At 45.1% G+C, this 21,677-nt stretch overlaps 1 protein-coding gene across 3 annotated transcripts in view; it reads right to left on the bottom strand.

Moving 5' to 3' along the window:
* The window catches only part of ESYT2 (extended synaptotagmin 2), a 769,824-nt gene that overhangs the window by 63,795 nt on the left and 684,352 nt on the right, over nt 1-21,677 (bottom strand). For all 3 annotated transcript variants that reach the window (XM_085631951.1, XM_085631950.1, XM_085631949.1), the window contains 3 exons: nt 11,981-12,130; nt 10,632-11,011; nt 10,230-10,328 (listed from right to left, as the gene is read on the bottom strand). In XM_085631951.1, the coding sequence (XP_085488077.1) occupies nt 10,230-10,328; nt 10,632-11,011; nt 11,981-12,130 (629 nt within the window). The remainder of the gene's footprint in view (nt 1-10,229; nt 10,329-10,631; nt 11,012-11,980; nt 12,131-21,677) is intronic.

Below are 21,677 nucleotides of genomic sequence, written 5' to 3'. Positions count from 1 at the left end.
GGAGGTAGCATTCCCATCTCCTCTCCGTACACATTTGGCCCTGGGGGATGGGGTTCAGAGGTGCCAGGTCTGACTTGGGGAGGAAGGGCCCCAATCACACCCCCTCCCCAAATATTTTAAATAAAGACTACATGGCCCTGGCCCACTTCAGTCGTTAAATTATGACAATGTTCAATGACGACGTTTTTTTTTTTAGAAATGGTTTTTATTTTAGTCCCAGAGGAGGTTCTTCTGAGACCCACCCTCACCAACAAGGCCTAAGGGGGCAGGTTATCCCTAACTTGCCAGCCCACTTATATGTTTCTGATTTATTAAAGTTGGAACTGTCCCCGAGCTCTGTAATGGCTGCCTGCAACATTTTTCCTCATGTTGCAGGCAGCGAATCGGAGTGCTCGCGAGTTGGCCCAAGGCAAAAAAAAAGCCTCCTGGGCCAATTAGAAAGCTCTAATTTTTTTCTAATTCGGTTAGAGGAACTCCTGTGACAGTCCCTCAGACCCAACCATCCAGGTATACAAATATTTTTTTAATGAATTTCTCAAAAACTACCGAACGGATTTACACCAGATCACAAAAAGCACATTTTATGGATCAAGATCTAGCTTCCTGCCACATTTCGTTTAATTCTGTTCAGCAGATTTTGCGGTAGTGCTGTTAAAAAAAGTATATAGAAAAATAATGGGATTTTACATTTTGTAATCCCCTTTTTTCAATGCCCTTGCTTGACTGATCTCCCTGAAACTTTCCATGCACAAACGAGGCAAAAAAGAGCAATTTACTGGAAAGTTAATGTGACGATTCATGAAACTGCGCCAAAGGTATTAGTAAAACAAGAAAAGGTATTTCCTATGAAAATGCTGACTTACCTAGAACTACTCAGTGGCAACTGCCACTGGGGGGATATATATATATATGTGACCAAGGCTGCTTGACAGCCGAAACGCGTCTTTTGCCCTTTGTGTGAATAAATCTATACTTTCCAACCAGACCGGTGTGGCTCGTCTTCTTTCCCTATGGAACTGTGGGGAGAACTTCTGTGATATATATATATATACACATATATATATATACACACATATATATATATACACACATATATATATACACACATATATATATATATATATACACACACATACATATACGTTAAAAAAACTAGAAATTTAATGGGGAAAAAAAAGGTTAGAGTGACGTTATATTTAGGTACATTAATAATAACTTACTTTGTATTAAAAATTCACACAAAAACCCAAAGATACAAGAGACTTTCTAGTGAGGTAAAAATGTCACTTGAAACAAGCTGTTTTAAATTAAAAAAAACATTGAAATTCACTAGCTATAGTTATCTCAAGTAACTATAACTCATGCCCTAAGGTAACAATAACTCGCACCCTCGCCATACACTGCGAATGACCTCATATATTACAATACTCATGATATGTTCTCTGACATCATTGATAATATAATTGCAGCATTTGCAATGAAAATTATTGATGAGAAAACTGTGCATGGTGGGGGCGCGGGTTATAGGTACCTTAGGACACTGGTTATAATCACCACTGGATAGTTCTAGTTAGCACCTTGTTTCCACAGGAAATTGATGTTTTGCTTTGTTAATAACTTCGACGCCATTTGATAAATCTTCACAAAACGTTTCAAAAAGTCTCAGCCATCAGCTCTTTCCTGGAATGTTTTGGAGTGATCTGTCCAGCCACGAAAAAGCTGGGAGGGGTGTTCCCATACCGTGTTTTCCCCATGCAATTTCCAATAGGAATTGTAGACAAAGCTATAGCCAAAACGGCTTAACGTAATTACACCAAATTTGGCAGGAAGCTAGCTCTTTAGCCAAAAAGAGTGCTTTTTGGATTCGGTATAAATCTGTTCAGCCGTTTTAGATAAATTAAGCTTCAAAATGTATCGATATCTAGCAACACTATACTACTGAGAAAAGACTAAGGAAGTATTGAGGTACTAAACACCAAATGAGACATTTAAACAGGCAAGATCCACTGGACAACCTAGGGCTGTGACTGGCTGGCCGCAAAATGAAGAGAAATGTTGTGTCCAGTGTTGTTTTCAGGATGTTTGAGGCCCGGGGCAAGACATATTTGAGAGCCCTTGTTCAGAGAACCTTTGAATTTTACATCCCTTTTTTCTCCTAATTCAAGCCTGCATGATGCCAAACAATATTGAATTATATGTTAAACTTTAAAAAATGATGCCAAAAGTCCCATAAAACAGTTGAAGCGAAAATTCTTTACATGACACAGAGTAAAAAGAGCTACAGCCAGAAGTACAGGTAAGCAGAGATAGGTTAAGACATAGAAATAGACAGAGATGAGGTATAAAGAAACGTAGAGAATGTTCCCTTTCACCAGTGGACCACTTTGGAAGTTGGGGGCCCTACACAATTGTCCACTTTGCCCATGCCTTAAAAACGTCTCTGGTTGTGGCCGCCATTTTAGGGCTCAGGGACATGTCCCAATGTACTGAAAATAAATTGAGAAAAACATATAAAGGGTGATGGTATACATGTCCTGATCCCTTGGCCTTTATGGGGGTTCCCTCAGGGATGTCCCCTGGGGTAAAACTGCAGATTTGCGGTACTCTCACGGTATTCAGTGAGGAACTATGCAGGTGTACTGCAAAATTCAGCCAGACTACTGAGTGACTAAAATCAAAAAATGTTGGATGGCTGTCTGTGGGTTGTTGTGCCAGCAATGGGGGAGTTCACCACCACAAGGGGTTCGGTGTGCAGTGTGGATAGGCCTCTTGTGGGGGTTGAGGGCAGGCCTTCAGCCGTGAGTGGCGCAGTTTAGCCCTATCTAGGTACTGTAATAAAATATAACTTTATGTAAAAAAAGAACCTAGAAATTCAGTGAAAAACAAAGGGTAAAGTGAATTTATAGTTAGGTGAAAATGTCAGTTAAACATAACATTTTACACTTTAAAGACCACTGAAATCCACAAGTAATAGTTAACTCAAGCAATTATAACTTGTGCCCTCACCATGCACTGTTTATGACCTCACATATTACAGTACTCATGACATGCTCTATCACTGAGGACATCTGAAATGGCATCATTGATGACAACACTGTGCATGGTACTGAGAAGGGTAAGTAAAAAATGTTGTAGCATGTGTGGCTTCCGATACACATGCTTTGCATAGAGGGTACAGCAGTTTGTCCCGAAAGTAGTGACTAGCGAGCAGAGGACGCAGATGCTTGGAACAATGTTCTTAGGACAGCTTGGCCAACTACAATCTGTTGATGGGCTAGAATAGTCACACCATAGTGCTCAAAGGAGTATCGCGTTGAACAAGTGGCAGCCTGCAGATATATACTATGGGAATTTTACCAAGGAAAGCTAGAGTGCCACCCTTTAGTGTGTAGAGTTGGCGGTAGGGGGCACTGAGAGTCTCCACTTAGCCATAGTATAGCAAGTCTGGAGGCACTTGACAATCGGTCTTGCGATGGCCAATTTAGAAATGGGATGGCCCATGTGGGTAGTGGCAATGACTACAAAAAGAGGATTAGACTTACAAAATGGCTTAGCTCTATCAATATGGTACATGAGCTCCTTCTTAACATCTAGGGTGTGAAAGGCTGTTTCAGCAACATACTCTTGTTGCAGGAAGACAACAGACAGCTCAATAATATGGTTCATGTGAAAAGATGAGGCAACATTTGGCTTGGTCTAAAGGGCAACCACATCCTTGTGACCTTGAATGAAAATGTATTTTATTATAAGAGCTTGGATGCTCACTAATGTGTCTAAGGGAGGTAACTGCGACTAAAAAAAGCCATCTTCCATGATAAAAGCTTTAGACCACATGAGTGTAAGCTCCTAAAGGACAAACCAATGAGATATGCACAAAATACATTCTTGTTCCACATCGGGCAGTGGCCTTTTGGGAGGTACTACCGTCAGGCCTTCATGACTTGGTCTGTGAAAAGTGCTGAGTGGTGTCTGTTATGTAAATATGATGCAACTGTAGTTAGGTGTAAGTCTATCAAAGTGTAACCAAGGTCTACCTTGAAACGTTGTAGGAAATAGCAGACAATCACTCAGTAGAGATCTTAAAAGCATCTAGCTGTTTGAAGATGCAATAGCGCAAGAATCTTTTTCACTTAACAGGCATGTGTAGTGGGTGTTGCACCTCACACAGATTAGGCATGCATTCTGGAAGCTTGAGGTAACCAACCTCTAAGACTCTAGATGCAAGATTGCCAGGTTCACCTGCCAGTATCCGAGTTTGAGCTGGCTCTGATGCTGCGTGAGAAGGCCTGGCTTCAGTGGGAAATTCTGGTGCGCATTGACTGACATCTCCACGAGCACTGTGAATCAGGGCTGTCTTTTACAGGTTGGTGCTACTAGAATGAATGTCATGAACACCTGTCTCTCCTTCCACATTACATAAAGGAAAAGGGGGAAAGGGGGAAAAGCATAGGCAAATGTCCTTGGCCATTTCATACATAGTACATTTGCCACTGACTGCAACTGCTGGAGTGCCAAACCTAGTGCTTAATTTAAGCCGGTGGTTTCAGGTTCTCCGCACCAGCACTTAATTGTCAATACTGGAATTCATGATAGTCTGCCACATGGTGGCACACTTTATCTAATTTAGAGACAAGCACAACAACAGTTGTTTGTTTTTTATATTTGTAATTTATATTATGCTCTGAAATATGATAATCAAGCTTACATTAATATATTCTCAGTATTTAATGTAAACCCAGACTGCTCTGTTTTACATTATTTTGTCACTGATTTCTATGAGTTTCTAGAAGGTTGATAACTATGTGTCTTTTGTGTTGTTCAAAAGAACACAGCAAAATGAAAGTAACTGAAAGGGCTTCAGGTCACTATCTGCTAATTGTTGATGTTAAGAGTTTAAATAATACTTAAATCATGTTATAAAAATCAAACAACAAAAAGGGAGGGTTTAGATGGAAATCTTCATGCTAGGCAACAGTAGAACATGCCGTACAGAGTCATGTCACTGGCTCTAACTGAAGGATACCCGGAAGGGAGGCACCTAGCCTTTGAACGCTGACTTGACAGTGCAGCTGACCTCATACGACAAAAATAGCAGGTCTTGCTATTTAGTAAAACACACGCCCTGTTGATAAAAAAAATATGCAGGTGTGAACCATGTTTGAAACTCAATAGGTTTTTATTTTCTGCCGTGCTGAATTTAGCTTGGTGCCTATAACTTGCAGAATCGGGTGGAATTGCTATAAATGTATAACAGCAATCCAGTTGGAGTGTTTCCTCTGATTCATGCTTTTAGTGAACATTGCTGGTGCCATTTTATTTCATCTTTATTGTAGTTAAAGCCCATATTATGTACACTAGACTAGGGATACATCTTTAATGTGTATCCCTCATAATGTTCTTCAGTGTGTTATTCCTCAATGAAAGAGAGTTTGGAGTTCCATCAACTACCCCTGTAATGTATCAACGGATTGATCATTACTTGAAACACATCTCACACAAATATTGCTCATGGAGTTGTGGGGTGGTTTGCTGATTTGGGTTGGCACACTTACTGAGTCCTTTGTGCCAAGGAGCTTAGGAAACCGGATTCTGTGCTTCTAGATAAATCTAGAAAACATATCACTGAGACAGTTTACTAAGACAGTTTTAGTGCCACCCATGCTTTGATGTCTGCAAAAGGCAGATTTGTGGCTATGAGACTGAAGGGCATGTATGGATTTGGTGAAGTTGGTGTCCTTTGTGTTTTTTGGAGCATCTAGTCCAGCTGGGGGCTGAACAGATGCTGGCCTTCAAATCGGCCATCCAACCAAAATCCTGAGATCGTAATCCACATGTGCCTGTGAACGAGGATTTTGGTGTCAATTTCTCTAGCAGCATATCTGAAGCATTGAGGAATCATAAAATAGGTTACTGATGATCTTCCCTTCATCAAGAAGCACTTGGCCCTACTTCCTGTGTGCCTCTGGGAGGTGCTTAATTAGCTATTAGATCTCCTCTGAGTGGTAACGATCATTAACAGGAGAGGAAGACTACAGAGCTGGCAAAGAGCCGGTCCACTTCAGCTCATTGTCAGGAGCAAGGGTGCCACATTTGCCCGAGCCAGCACCCTCTTACTTGCAGTGTGCACAGCTAATGTGTCAGGGGAAAACTAGCCATGGATATAGGCATGGTCATTAGGAGTAGGTTTAAACTTCTAAACCCTGATTGTCTGTACCTCTGCTTTTATTGGCTCCTTAAAGTTATCCGTGGATGACTTCAACATTTCTTTTAACATAGGGAGGTAGTGGACTGTCCTCGAGAGGGTCTCCATGAGGAAGTCATTTTTGTATTGCACGGTGTGCATTTTAACCTGATGGTGCTGGCCAGACTGCTATTTCAGCCATGTTAGGCTGTGGTATCATCGGGTGGCAAGGCTTTGGTGGGGCAAGGTTTGTGGTTGGATCCCCTGGGAACGTCGACTACATAATTCTGCCATGGGTTTTCTTCCTACCAGGGCATAAAAAGTCCATCATATGGGTTCTCTGGGTAATAAAGAATCCCAGGATTTAAATCAAGTGTCCTGTGGGCTGGGGTAGGGACTGTTGAGGTAGAGGTGTTGCAAGTAAAGTTGGAAAAGCTGGGGGGCTGGTGGCTGAGTCCATAACACTTTCAGGGATGGCGATGTTGAGGGCCCAAAGCCTAGTTCACCCTTGAAGGACAGATTGCATTTCTTTGGTATCTGGATGAGTCCTGGAGCTAGGGGCTTGGTGAGGATCTTGCCAGTGTCCAGACGAATAAACAGTTTTTCGGTTTGGCATGGAGGAAATCAAAAGGTTTTTCAAAGAAGGACCCCTCCCTGGAGTCTGATCTTGGGGTCAAGGGGAACGTCAATGGCAGTTTCAATGTCGGTGGCTGTGAGGATTTTAGTGCCGATTTCCGCCTCAGGTGGGCCTTATGGAAGCCTTGAGGTCAGGAGGGGTGCGCTTTTCAAGTGGGCTGATAGTCATCGACCCAGTCTCTCTAATTTAGGGAGTGCCGGTCAGAGGAGCCAAACAAGAAGGTTTATGCTGTTTTTGCCACGCCTCTGTTGAGGGTGTTTCAGGGATTTAAACTCACCTTTTGGTGCAGGCAGTAAATCTGGTCCTTGGGCCAGGGTATGGGATGGCACCCGTCACACGGCAAGCTCTTGCATTCCTCTTCTGTTTCAGAGGCCTCTGAGAATATGGCCTCTAGAATCTTGCCTTCATGAACTGCTATAATGTCAGAGAGCTCATTCTGTTCTTCCTTGACACCAAGCAGATGTTCAACGCCAAAGATATCAGGCTTCTCAGGGCAGGCTTGCTGCTGCCTCTTATTGTGAGCCTATCGCTGTTTACTCTGATAGAGGAGGTTGTTTTTGCAGCAGAGGGCGCAGCAGGAGTGATACAAAGTTGTGTAATGGATTGGCAAAAGGAACGAGTTACAGACACCAAGCTGGCCACTTATGGGGTATCTAGCGATACACATAGGACAAAAGTGGAAGGACGTACATTCCGTGCCCTCATCCTATGTGCATTTTCCAAGATACGGCTGAAAAGACTTGTGGCTCATCAAGGGCTGAAGCCTGACAGCACGATACTACAAAGGCTAATGGTTAGTGACAGTTGGGGCAGAAGTCCCAGGCATTACAAGGAGAAACTCTTGGAAGAAAAGTGTGGCTTTGTTCTCGTCGCAGGAATCCCGTCGGTCCTGGAGCTTCGTTCTCGAACATCCAAGCACGATGACAGAAGAAAATAATCTTGAGGTGGAGCCTTATAGTGGTGCATTGTGGAATCATAACCGGTCTTCTGGTTAAAACTTTTGCACAAAATAACAATCTGCAACCCCCGGATGCAACACTAGATGTTAGGAGTATGCGGAGCATGTACATCCATCGTTTCACATGCTACGAACAATCGCTCCCTCCAGCACAGTAGATTCAGTAATTACAAAACTGTTCAGCTGTTGTGTACTTGATTAAATGAAATATATAAATATAAAATTCCACTGAAACAAACAAAGGTTAAACTGACATTATAGTTAGATGTGATAATAAGATCTGGTTTTGTTTTTAAATTTGAGATGCCATCAGTGATGACCAGCCCCTCTCCCCAAAGTTTATTAAGCACTGGGGAACACATCCTCCGGGGCCAAAATCAATTATTTAAAAAAAAGGGTGGAGGTGTTGTGCAGTCCCCCTCCTCAAGCCTTAATTGGCCCAAGGGACCCCATATGTTGGGACCAAATTCCAATAAAAAGCGGAGGTGGGGCCACGTGGTCCCCCTCCCCGAGCCTTAAAAGACTCCAGGGACCCCATCCTCCTCTGCCCAAATACAATTAAACAGGGGAGGACGTGTACCCCCCCACACCCCCTCCCTAAGAGTTCTTGGTATCCCATCCCCCAGGGGCCAAATCCAATTTAAAAAAGAGGGGAGGGGGTTGCACGCCCCTCCTCTCGGAGACTTATTAGGCACCTGGGGCCCCATCCCCCAGGGCCGCATGTTATGAAAAAAAGGAGAGAAGCGCCTATTTTGTCTCTGGGGACCCCAGGGCCTGCATTAATTATAGACGGTTGCCCACCCTCCAACCACCACGTTGGAGGCCAAGGGGGAAGCCCGTAGACCCCTTCGGCCCCTGCCGCCTACCTGCATGGTGCAGGAGGGCAGCATGCTCCCACCCAGAGAGAGTAGCTGTTTTTTGCATGCTCCCTCCAAGCAGGAGCAATATGTGTTCTGTTTCTCTGCCTGCACAAGTGCTGGGAAGGAAACAGAAAATAATCTGCTCCCAGCCTGCGGGAGCAAACGTGTTTCTCTGCCCCCCCTAGTGTGGGCAGAGAAAGTACTCTGTCCTGGGTGTGCGCTCCCCGGGATGAGGTCTCTGGGGTATAACAAGGCTCGGGGAAGGCGGCCCCCCTCCCCCTCTTTTTTTTGAGCAATCGGCCAGAGGGATGGATTCCCCGGGCCCTAATAAGTCTTGGAGAGGGGTCCGGGTACCCCCTCCCCTAAATTTATATACCCAGCCCTGGGGGAATGGGTTTTTCATTACGTTGGTCCCCATGGGGGCCCCTCTGCCCCCCCACCACAGGGGTATCCCTACCCTGCATTCTTATATTATTTATTTTTTTAAATTTCAGGACAGTGGGCTAAGTCTACGAGTCCTGAAAAAGGCTGCCAGCAACATTCTCAAATCGCTCACTCCCACAGGAGTCTGACTCCCCAGGGAGCGAACCTGCCAAAGTGAAGAAAAAAAAAACTCCCTGTGCCAACCAGAACACTTTATTTTTTTAAACTTGGTTTGAGGGATTCTTGTGAGAGTCCTTTGATCCCAACCATTCTGATATACAAATATTTTAAACCCTTAATTTCGCAAAAGCTACTCAACAATAAAATGCAGAATCTGGGAACCAAGATCTAGCTTTCTGCCACATTTGGTGTACTTCCGTTCAGCAGTTTTTGTGAAAACACTCTTGACAAAAGCCTATTGAAAATGCATGGGGTTTTTTGCGTTTTGGGACCCCCCCTTTTTTCTCAGGGTGTGTATGTGTGTGTCTAAGTTGTCCAAAAACCTGTCCAAACACTTTTGTTTATAACTATTGCGCATGAAAAAATTGCATGTCATAAACCATACATGCAAATGCACAGATTGTAATATGTAATTTCGAAATGAGCACAACAACAGTAATAATTAGTTCGACATACTTTACCATGACTAATACCTGCCGGTCAAGCCATTCTTATAGCTTCGGCCTGAAATATTCTGAGCGGTCACACTTGTAGGAGTATGATGGCTAGAAGTTGTGTTGGTGCTGTCATTTGCAACACTTGAAGAGGCAATGAATGGTGGAAGCTGCAGTGGCCTCCTGATGAGTGCCCTGGAACTTCTTTTTTTTATAAATTAAGCACTGTGTGCTGTACCAAAAACTTTCTGAACTACTGATTAAAGCAAAGTAAGGTTGCTCCACTTCCTGTTACAGACAAATCAAAGAAGTGGAAAATGAATTTGTATAATTTTTTGCAAAGTTTATACCATGTGGCAGAATGTATTGTTTGGCATATAAGGAATATGAGAGATCATTTTGCAATCGGATTTAGCTACAGTGAACTTTCTTTGTAATAAAGATCTACTTTTGTTTATAACAAGCAGAGGAAACACTATGTGCGATGGACTATTCCAAGAATGTGCCATACCCCAACCCAGACTTCCCAAATTAAACAAGGAAACTGAGTACTAACCTGCATGAGTGCACAACCACCATAAGTTTGTTTCTTTGAGAACTGTGACGAATTGTTAACTGGATCTGACCCAATGGTGACTGACCAAGTGTAGTTCCGCTGTGGAGTAAAACATGTGTCAGAAAGAATAGTTTAACTTCACACACAATAGTAGTAATTAATTTAAACAGTCTTCTCTCTCCTTTTCAAAAAGCAAAACTGGCATACCAGGCCTTTGCATCAAATTTTATGTGCTGCCTCAGCCAGGCAGATATCCCCTGTGTGCCTGAAACGTGCCAATGCCAATATGGGTATTAGAGAGAATGCACAATAGTGAAATAAAGAAACACTACTTGCTCACTCGTCACACAATATATCATGCAAGCGTTTCATCAGCCAAGACTCAGAAATAGTGCACTGTACTTTTGAAGCTGCTGCAGCCTTTGCCGGAGCTCCTGGGTGGCAATGGGAAGAGATATGTCCGAAGCGATGCTTGGAGTTGGTTCTTTTACTGAGAGGTGCGTTGGGGAATACGTGAAGTTTGCACCAGCCAAGCTGGACGAGCTCTGACTCAGTTCAGGCGGCCGCCTGGGGCTAGCACTAGGGGGAGTGTTTTTTTCACCCTTGTCCATCATGTTGATTTCTGATGCCGAGGCACCACCAGCCTTTGGGGCTTCCATGACCCCAGTGCCAGAAGGGTGAGACTGGGGGGAAGGCTGTCTTCCTTTCTGGATGGAGGGCCTCTTGACTTGGGACGTCTGCGTCTGGCCTGGAGACCCCACTTGCTTCTCGACTGAAAGAATCTGAAAGCAAGAACAACAAATGTTCAAATGAAGGGAATGCAACAGTACGTTCAAACACAAACTGGGTAATCAATAAAGAATGCCATACTATAGAATGCGCAAAATAAAATTTCAATCTGTAACCTGCCAAGTTCACTGCTTCTCTTTTAGTTAGTAGTATAGCAAAGAAAATGTCTAGGAACTATAGATACAATATATATGGAATTGGTTGTTTAACAGCTACATATACATTTTAGATATGAAAAAAATTACATTTATTATATAAATTCGTGAGTGAACATCCCGGAAGCCTAGGTTCTCTATGTTACAATTTGTGTTGAAGGATAAATGCTTAAAACATAATAGACTAGTTTAGCAGTTTTTACATATACCCCGTTTTAGGATTGTCTACGAGGCTGTTAACTTTCTCTTAACACCTGGTGGGGCCCGGTCACTGCTGCTGCCCCCTGCTGCCGGAGATCTGTCTGCGCACCCTCGCCATAGACCTCTGAAAAGCTATTCACTGATAAAGCTAAAATGACCAGTAAGACAGGCCTGTTGTGCAGGTCTAATTGGACGTGCATCGTCACTAGCCCTTTCGGCTGACTGCACCGTCTCTGCAGTACAGAGCTCTCTCAGGTCACAGATACTGAACATGAATTAGAGTATTTTCCTCACTTCACACTAAACTGAGCACACATGTACGCTGATATTACCACTGTTATAACTTACTTAAAACTCCTGGATACAAGCAGCGCTATACAAATACGACTTGATTGCTTGAAAACTCCTGCATTCTTTGTAATCAGGATAGTGATGAACACGCGATTATCCAATGAATTACGTGCGTCTGAACATACAAACACTCACGGTGTGTGCAGAACGCCTTAGTCTTCGTGACTCATGAGGAATGAATGGTTATGCTTCCGTCATACAGCCAATCTCCACTGAGACAAGACCCGTCATTTAAAGGGAAACAGAAATACCTACCAGGAGGGCGAGTTTCATTTTTATGGAGCTGCTTGGGCCGGAGTTACTCAGTTGGAACCGCTGGTTCAGGGTCAACTGTTCGCTGGCCAGCAGCTGACTCAGAGGAATCGTGAGATTTCCCATTGCAACTTCATGGTACTCGTCTTTGACCTGCAACAAACAGGAGGCAAAGGATGGGTACATCAGCTGGAATAATACAATACGAAAGGCAGCATTTGTTAGTAATACAAAGTGCCCTGACGTCACAGGATATGGTCTGTTTTCCCATAAATCCTCGCCCCTCCCCCATTTGGACCCCCTCCCCCTCTTGGTTTTCAAATTTGCATATTAACATGATTGCATATGCTGCATGGACAGAGTTGGTGCATGCCGGCGCTATGCTCGACGAGACAGTTTTAAATGTCTTTGTACTCACTTGGTTGACTGTTATTTTATTCGTGTTGCATGAACCAAAGTCTATAATGCTGTGTACGAGATGAGATTACTACTTGCTGTCAGATTCCCCTTGTACACAATAAGGCAGATTCCTTATTATAGGCAAACACAGCTTACCAGTCCTGTATACATGTCACAGGCGTGTTTGCAAAACCAAATAACGTTATTAAAAAACCCTGCCCTTGACGAGAAATTAGACACAAGTAGTAAAGGTTGACAAAATAGGAATTGTTTGCTGGAAAAAGTCTGTATATATATATCGGGTGGATTTGAGACCACATATTTGCTCTCAAGGAGGTCTCTTGGTGGTACTGACACAGATAAAGGAGATTTACTGGTACCCAAATTGATAGTATTCCTATGAAATCTAAAAGGATGAAAGGCAACAGATTAACCAGTTATAGATACAAGAGGGTCTGTGCATGAATGGCACGGCCCCATACAGTAGTCACACCCAAGGACCCAGAATCGGACTGCAGGTTCAACAACACAAGCCTTGAGCTAAACACTCCAATATTTATGAGATCCTACTATGCAAGCTCAAGGTATACACCATGGTAAAGGCCATCTTTCAAGCATTAATATTGGCTTATACAAAACAGAACAGACAGTGGGCAATAATTGATATATAATTTGTGCAGCGCACCAATGCCTAAACCATTTCTTTTCCCAACAATTACACATGAACCATTATATATTAACTACTGGGTTACAGAAAAGACAGTAAATGCATGAAGACACCTTCAAACTGAAATTCTGGGTGCAACATGAGTAGACAGACATGGGCCCAAGAGTAAAGAAAGAGCTGGAGGTTAGATACCGTGTAGAGAATTACATTGACAGAGAAATAGAAACTATCCCACGAGCTCCCTGGAAGCAAGTTTCGTTTATGTCTAAGTATCTCCACAGAGAGGGTCGGATCGGGAACAAAATTAGGCTCTGGCACTGAAAGAAAAAGTGGCCCAAATTTGTGGATAATGACCTTTCATGAAACGTTGCTTAGTATTGGGAGTCATTTTGAGAGAAAGCTCTGATAAATTAAGCTTTCCAAATTCATGGGGTCAGTAGTTTTTGCCAAGACTAGACGCACCACTAGACACACCATTATTCCACTGCAACGCACCCACATTTCACCCAGGCCTGTACATTGTCTTGCTTAAGGTGCCGGAATTTGTTAGTCACCTATTGGTCCCTTCGTTTGCGCCCTCCCACAAAAGATCCTTTAATTTCCTCCATTATGTCAGGCAATGAGTCAGAGAACCATGCATGTCCTTCGTGTCTGGAGGGTTCTGTTCATCCTCTATCATTCTTATCCTCTCTCCTCTACCTTTCCTTTCTTCCGCCATTGATTTCCTTTTCTTCTTCCAATGTTTTTGTCATTCTTCCCCACTCTGCTGTTTCACTTCTCCATTTGTCTTGCTCCACATTGTTCTCCTCGATCAATCCATTTTGTTACTCTCCTGCTATGTCTATTCTTCCTTCCCTTTGTCAATTTGTCCCAGAATTAACTTTTTTCGCAGTAATGGTTTTTTTTTATGTCGAGCCTAGGCAGCGTGCATGCGCTGTCTGCAAGACCTTTAGTCTTCAACAAAACCCCTTTATTCCCGCCTGCTATTAATCATTGGCTCACTGCTCCATCTAAGGAGCACCGGCTGAGCACAGTCTCCTTACTCTTACTTTCCTTATCTGGGTATTAGCAAACTTTTTTTTTTTTTTTTAAAGTTGCTTCACCCCCGTCGCTACTTCCGTCCTCCTACCACCCTCGGACACAAACGCAGAGTTTAAACATTGCAGACTGATCCCATGTGGCAGCTGGCTCCCCGGCTTCTCATATTGTCAGTTTACTGCCTGGTAAGTCATCCCTTTGGCAGAGGCTCTGGGCTTTGTTTACTGTTTGGAGAGGGGAGAGCCCATGTTGCTTTGCTTTTGTCCCCGCCCTCGTGTTGTTTCAACCCTTCCTTGCCCGGCTCTCCCTGCACGCACACAAATCCCCCTCCTGCCAGTCGCTACTTTACACGGGCAACATCCTGTAACTGTGTTTTAAAAAAAATATTAAATGCGTTCATGTGCAGGGTCTCTTGCATTGCCCCAGTGTACAAAGGAGATGTCCGGAGCGGAGGGCGGGTTCAACAAGTGTTTATTTTCTTAATTTGTAATGTTATTTGAGAGCCCCGCCATAGATGTGACACCACTGAATCAGGCCCCTAGGCCGACAATCTACCTTCCTCGTTGCCGTTTCTCCTTTGTTCCTTGCTTTAGGCGAAGGTGCATATTTCACGCAGGGGACAGTTACTGGATGGCCATACAAATTAACATGAAACTAGTGCAGCCATTGATGAGCTTGTCTGTGAGGGCCTTGGTACTCCATGAAAAAAATAAATCAACAGGTCCTGAACAGCAAAAAGGTTCCATTTTCTGGCACGTCCCTTGAGACTTCATTTGCGTACTAGTGAGAATGCTTTGCAAGTCAGAGTTTGTGTCACATTCCGCCTTGGATTTTTATCGGCCTTATGCTAATTTATTCTGTAACTCCTATGAAAAGTATGACATTTCCGAGCTTGGGTGACGGTGCAGCTCCTCATAAATCACACGATGTGTGGTTAGTATGGCCTGGCCTGGAAATTAGATATATACACAGAAAGTTGAGAGATGTTTCCCTCTACCTCCCCAAGACCAGCTAGGGTACTGCCCCATCTGAGCATATCCGAAGTGCTCAGGAAAAGCTAAACGGGTGAATTTTAATTAGCGCAGGAAGGATATACCTGCTGTGTCCCTGTATGCTGGGAATACTCCTCAGAACATCACACACATTTTAAATAAGCATAACAGTAATGTTTGCAAGACGGGAAGACAGAAGTAGCCAGGGCTGCAGGATAATAAAGAGAAGGCAGGCAAACAGGGCTGGCTTAGTAACTGACGACTGGTACGACAATCTTTGCTCCCGTCCCCAAAACTTATTTTCCACGAAATCCAGCTAATAATACATTGCTAATGTTAATAATAAGATAACTATGGTGGCTAATGCACTTGCTAAAGAGATATGTCTTTTGCCTACACAGTCACAGTTTTGACTCAAAATAGCTTAAAGGGTTAATGTGCCTGCATGCAGTTTGCCGACTGCCTACTTTGGTAAGATTCTCACTAGAGTAAGGTCCCATCCCTTGCAGTATGGTTTTGAGCCATAACTCCAAAAGATATGGCTTGCGCTTCAGGATTTAAGTGTGCCGGGTCACTCTGTGTCTAAGAGCAATTAGACAAGCCCCTAACATAGAGAACGCAATTGATATGCAGGAAGCTCTCAAATTATTCCACACATCTCTGAATACAGCCATTGACATTCTGGCTCATATAAAACTTCATTCTTCGCCAAGACTAACGCCGCATGCTCCTTGGTACACGTCTGATTTATGCGAAGAGAAAACCCAATGCAAAAAATTGGAACGACAATGGCGAACAGCTCCCAATTCTCGCTATCGAGAACCTTATAAAAAATCTCTAGTGCACTATCACAGTAATATCAGAAAAGTGCGGAAAAATGTAATCTCTCAACAACCTGATAAAGCTGGTAATTCCTCCAAGGAACTTTTTAAAACTCTTAATTCCTATATTAATCCCCAGGCCTGCACAACTAACATTCCCCCATCGCAAATACTCTGCGACCAGATTGCAGACCATTTAGAGGATAACGGAAAACTTAATCTATAATAATCTTACAAGTTTGACACACTGCATCAACTTGGAGCCTACATATGTTGTTAGAAAGAATATTCGCACTTGCACCTTTGAGAAGTTTGCCCCCTTCAATGTGGAGTCTGCTCAACTCGCTTTGAAAGCTGTTAAATCAGACTCTCCCTCTGGATCTTATTCCAGCCGTGAGAGCTGTCACACTATCCGACCAAATGGCCTTGCCTATTAGCTCCTTACTGAATCTCTCACTGAGCACGGATGAAATTCGAGGTGAGTGGAAAGCTGCTAAGGTCATTCCGATTTGGAAAAAAACAACCTTCCTGCTACAGATGTTTCTAACTATCGCCGAATATCGCTTCTTCCCTGGGCAAGTAAAATAATAGAAAGCAATATCAATAAACAACTGGTGGAATACCTTGAGTCTAACAGGATCCTAGATTCATCCCAGTCAGGTTTTAGACCAATGCACAGCACCGAAACTGCACTCTCAGCTGTTACAGACCATATTAGATGCAGCCAAGACAAAAATCAACCGTCTATGCTTGTGCTGTTAGACTTGTCTGTGGCCTTCGATACAATATCTCATCCAAGATTGATACAGAGATTGGAAGAGATAGGCATCCAGGGCCAGGTGCTTCAGTGGTTCAGAAACTTTCTTTCTGACCGAACTCAGACCATCCATCTGGGATCTTTTCGGTCACGCACCATGATATAACTTTTGATAAAGATTCGCCTGAGACCAGAGACCATTTTACTAAAGGCATGAACGCTATCACAGCTTGGATGGCCGCAAATTTTCTCCAGCTAAATAGTGGAAAAACTGAAATCATGCTCTTTGGTGCCGCTCAACTGTTATGTTCCCCTGAGTGGTGGCTGCCCGAATTAGGATCAACACCTATTCCAAAATCTTCAGTGAAAAACCTGGGCATAAAACTTGACCAGAACCTAACCATGAAAGACTAGGTGATGTCTACCACTGGCTCCTGCTTTCATGTTATGAGGCTACTCCGAAAAGATTTTCCAATGCTCCCACCGGCAGTACGCAAGACCCTAGTCCAGGCGCTGGTGATTAGTCGCCTGGACTATGGCAATGCTCTTCTGGCCGCGGTCAACGAATCTCTCCTGGATAAACTCCAGGTGGTTCAGAATACAGCGGCTCATTTAATTCACAATCTACCAGAAAATCTGCCTCAGTCTCTTTACTGCATGCACTACACTGGCTGCCTGTGAGGAAGCGTATCACCTTCAAAATCTGCTGCCTAGTGAACAAAGCGCTTAATGGCAAGGGACCCAGCTATTTGATGGAAAAAAGTATTCCCTAGCGACCAAAAAGGTTCTTAAGATCTATGAACAAGTCTCTACTTACCATACCACACATCAAGAAAACCCGCTCAGGAGGGCGAGCATTTACATTCCTAGCCCCCCATCTTTAGAATAAACTTCCCCTACACCCACGAGAATGTACTGCTCACTACAATTTTAGGACATTATTAAAAACAGAACTATTTTAACTTCTCGGCTTCTGCCGACATATTTTGTTCCTGCTAAGCCGAGATATCCCTTTGGGGGTGATTCATGGGCATTTACAACAAATAAATAAATAAAAATAAAATAAATAAATTAGCAATGAAAAACAGATATTGAAACAGGTTCCCATTAGAACCTATATTCTTGCTCTTAATTGTACTGGTAAATAACACTGAGAAATTTCTGCCCAATTACTGCAAAAACGTTAAAGTATTATGTGTCACTGAGGTAGTTCTCTTTACTGCTTTATTTAATATTGCATCAAAACCCCAGTCCAAAAGCACACTTTAGGTATCACAAAAATGTAGGTCACATGTTTAAGCAATGCTCTCAATTATATAGGTCATGCATCTTTTAGAACTGCCACCCCTAACTTTTTGCATCCCACTTAAATCCCTGCTGCACTCTGCCATATTTGGCACATAAATTCAGGCCTGGAGTGGCCCTTGTTCAAGCTCAAATTATAAAATGGCTCTAAAGCACAAGTTACTTACTTGTGTAATGATATATCTGTAAGAGACATTAGTTAGTGATAGATTCCTTACCTTAGAATATCCCCAGGCATCAGACTGGATCTGGAAAGTTTTCGTCAGCAGTACCCTTGCGCGCCGGTAGGCGTCGCCATGCGGCTCCGCCTACGTCACTGGCGTCGTAGTCGCCGAGATGACGTCGTCGGAGCTACTTAGATGCGCCAACGTGCGCTGACGTCAGTTCTGTACACGACTATTCCGCGCCAGGAACGCAGAGCCATGCCAGAGACCGACTACTGGTGCATTAGAACTAGGGCCCTGAAAGGGGTGACCTGAACCCTAGAGAACAGTTAGCAGAAAGGGGAGGATGGGCGGGTGGTAAGGAATCTATCACTAACTAATGTCTCTTACAGATATATCGTTACACAAGTAAGTAACTTGTGCATCTCAAAGAGACACGTTAGTGATAGATTCCTTACCTTAGAATACATACCCAAGCAATACCAACCCTGGAGGAGGGTGTGCGAAATGAAATCACACCAGAAAGTCACGGAGAACCGACCGGCCAAAGAAGCCGTCTCTCCGGACTGGACTGTCAAGGCAATAGTGCTTAGTGAAAGTATGCAGCAAGTCTCACGTAGCTACCTGACAGATATCATGCAGGGGACACCGCGTCCTAATGCGGTAGTAGCTGCTGTCTCCCTGGTAGAATGGGCTCGCAGCCCAACCAGAGGTTCCTTTTTAGCCAGAGAGTAACAGGCTTTAATGCACAAGACAACCCATCGGGAGATACTCCGCTTGTGCACAGCCCGATCTTTCTTGGCACCCACGTAGCCAACAAAGAGCTGGTATCCACCCGGAACTGCTGTGTGTGGTTGAGATAGAATGAAAGCGCACGTTTTGGGTCCAGACGGTGGAGCCTCTCTTCCTCTCTTGAAGGATACGGTGGCGGAAAGAAAGTGGGCAAAGTAACAGTTTGCCCGAGATGAAAGGCAGTGACTGCTTTCGGTAGAAAGGAGGGACGTGGTCGAAGCACAACCTTGTCCGGATGAATCGCCAGGAAAGGAGGTTTACATGAAAGAGCCTGAAGCTCACTCACACGCCTGGCGGAGGTGATGGCCACCAGGAAGGCAGTTTTTAAAGTTAGTAACCTCAAAGGACAGTTATGAAGAGGCTCAAAGGGAGTGCACATTAAGTATGTGAGAACCAGGTTCAAGTCCCACTGAGGCATCACAAAAGGAATAGGAGGGAAAAGGTGAGTAATGCCTTTGAGAAATCTATTGACTTGAAAAGAGAGGGCTGATCAGGCAGCCTGAGAAAGGCTGAAAGAGCAGAAAGGTAGCCCTTGATAGTGCCCACAGAAGAGCCCTGCTGGGCCAAAGAGAGAAGGAACAATAGGACCTCAGAAAGAGGGGCAGAAAGGGGATCTACAGCTTTCGCCGTGCACCTTGCCACACATTTTTTCCACGGGCAGGCGTATACAGTTTTAGTCGAGGGACGCCTGGCTGCCAGAATCACATTACAGACTTCAGGAGGCAAGTCAAATGGAATCAATTAGTCGCCTCTCAATCGCCACGCAAGGAGGTGGAGGCTGGACAGGTTCGGGTGGAGGACCGTCCCCTGGTGCTGCGACAGGAGATCCTCCCGAAGAGGCAGTCAGATTGGGGGATCCACGCTCATACTGAGTAGCTTGGGATACCAAACTCGTTGAGCTCAGTCCGGTGCCACAAGAATGACTTGGGCCCGGTCGCGTCTGATCTTCTTCACTCTGGGTAGAAGTGGTATAGGCGGAAAGGCGTACAACAGACCGCAACTCCACTCGCGCCAAAAAGCGTCTCCGAGCGAGTGCCGCCTTGTAAGCTCCAACGCGCAGAACTGCTGATATTGCGCGTTCTCTTTGGTGGCGAATAGATCTAACCAAGGTTCTACCCACTGCTGAAAGAGACCTTGCGCCACGTCCGAGTGAAGACGCCATTCATAATCCAACATGCACCTGCGGCTGAGTTCGTCCGCCTTGGCGTTCAGAGAACCTGCCAAGTGTTGAACCACCAAGGAAATGCCTTGACGTCCCAGCCATGTCCAGAGACGCAGAGCCTCCTGACATAGGGTCCACGACCCCACCCCGCCTTGCTTGTTGCAGTACCACATGGTGGTGGTCTTGTCTGTGAAGACCTGCAGTACTCTCCCCTTGACCGAGGGAAAGAATGCTTTCTGTGCCCCAAAAGGTTGATATGGAGCTTGGACTTCGCCGGAGACCAGAGGCCTCTGATCTCTGCCTCTCCCATGTGGCCGCCCCAACCCAGGAGGGACGCATCCGTCACCACTGTGTGCTCTGGTTGGGGAAGGGAGAGGGATCTGCCGCTGACCCAACGCTGGTCCGTGAGCCACCACTGCAAGTCCTGTGCAGTGCCCTTCGAGATCTGGATGTAGTCGGACAAGTTTCCCTGATGCTGCGTCCATTGGAACTTCAGGTCCCACTGCAGAGCCCGCATATGCCACCTGGCATGATTGATCAGCAGGAGGCCATGAGGTCCAGCAGTCTCAGGGTCTTCCTGACCAAAACCCAGGACCAGGGGTGAAAGATCAGAATCATAGCCTGGATGTCCCGGACTCGCTGTTCGGGAGGATAAACCCAAAATTGCTCCGTATCCAGAACCACTCCGATGAAAAAGGAGCTTCTGAGAGGGAATCAGATGCGACTTCGGCACGTTGATGGAAAACCCCAGCGAATGCAGGAGGTCGGCCATAGTCTGGAGGTGGGAGACCACTGCCTGGGGTGAGCCGGCCTTCAACAGCCAGTCTTCGAGATAGGGCAAGACTGAAACCCCTGATCTGCGCAGATAAGCTGCGACCACCGCCATCACTTTCGTGAACACCCGAGGGGCACTGGTAAGGCCGAAAGGGAGCACGGTGAACTGAAAGTGCTTGTGGCCTACCATGAACCGCAGGAAACGCTGGTAGACCAGCAGGATGGGGATATGAAAATAAGCATCCTGCAAGTCCAACGCTACCATCCAGTCTTGTGGGTCTGGGGCAGACAAGACCTGAGCAAGAGTGAGCACCATGAACTTCTCCTTCCGGAGGAAGCGATTGACGTTCTGGAGGTCTAAGATAGGACGCAGGCCCTTGTCCTTCTTTGGAAGCAAGAAGTAGTGGGAATAACAACCACGACCTACTTCTGACATCGGAACGCGCTCGATGGCCCCCTTGGCCAAGAGGGCCAAAACTTCCTGCTGGAGAAGTGCCAAGTGATCCCCCAACATTCGGTGGTACTGAGGCGGCATGGCTGGAGGGGTAGTCTCGAAGGGGATGAGTAGCCCAGTCGGACTATCTGCAGAACCCACTTGTCCGAAGTGATGGTGCGCCAGTGGGGGAGGTGATGGCGACTCCTGACTAGGAAGGTTGTCAGGCAGCGGCGGTGGCCCCGTGAGCCACCTCGGCGGGCACCTCGACCCTGGCTGCTCTGAGACTGCGGCTGCACAGGCCGGAGGCTCTGAAAGGAACACGTTTGGGCACCTCGACCCTGAGCGAAAAGCAGACCCAAGGGAGCGCGCGGGGTGACAAGACCCAAGGACTGG

This window comes from Triturus cristatus, chromosome 10, assembly GCF_964204655.1.
Source record: "Triturus cristatus chromosome 10, aTriCri1.1, whole genome shotgun sequence".
Classification (NCBI taxonomy): domain Eukaryota; kingdom Metazoa; phylum Chordata; class Amphibia; order Caudata; family Salamandridae; genus Triturus; species Triturus cristatus.
The sequence above is the reverse complement of the archived record's forward strand: the minus strand, read 5'-3'. Positions and strand labels throughout refer to the sequence as shown.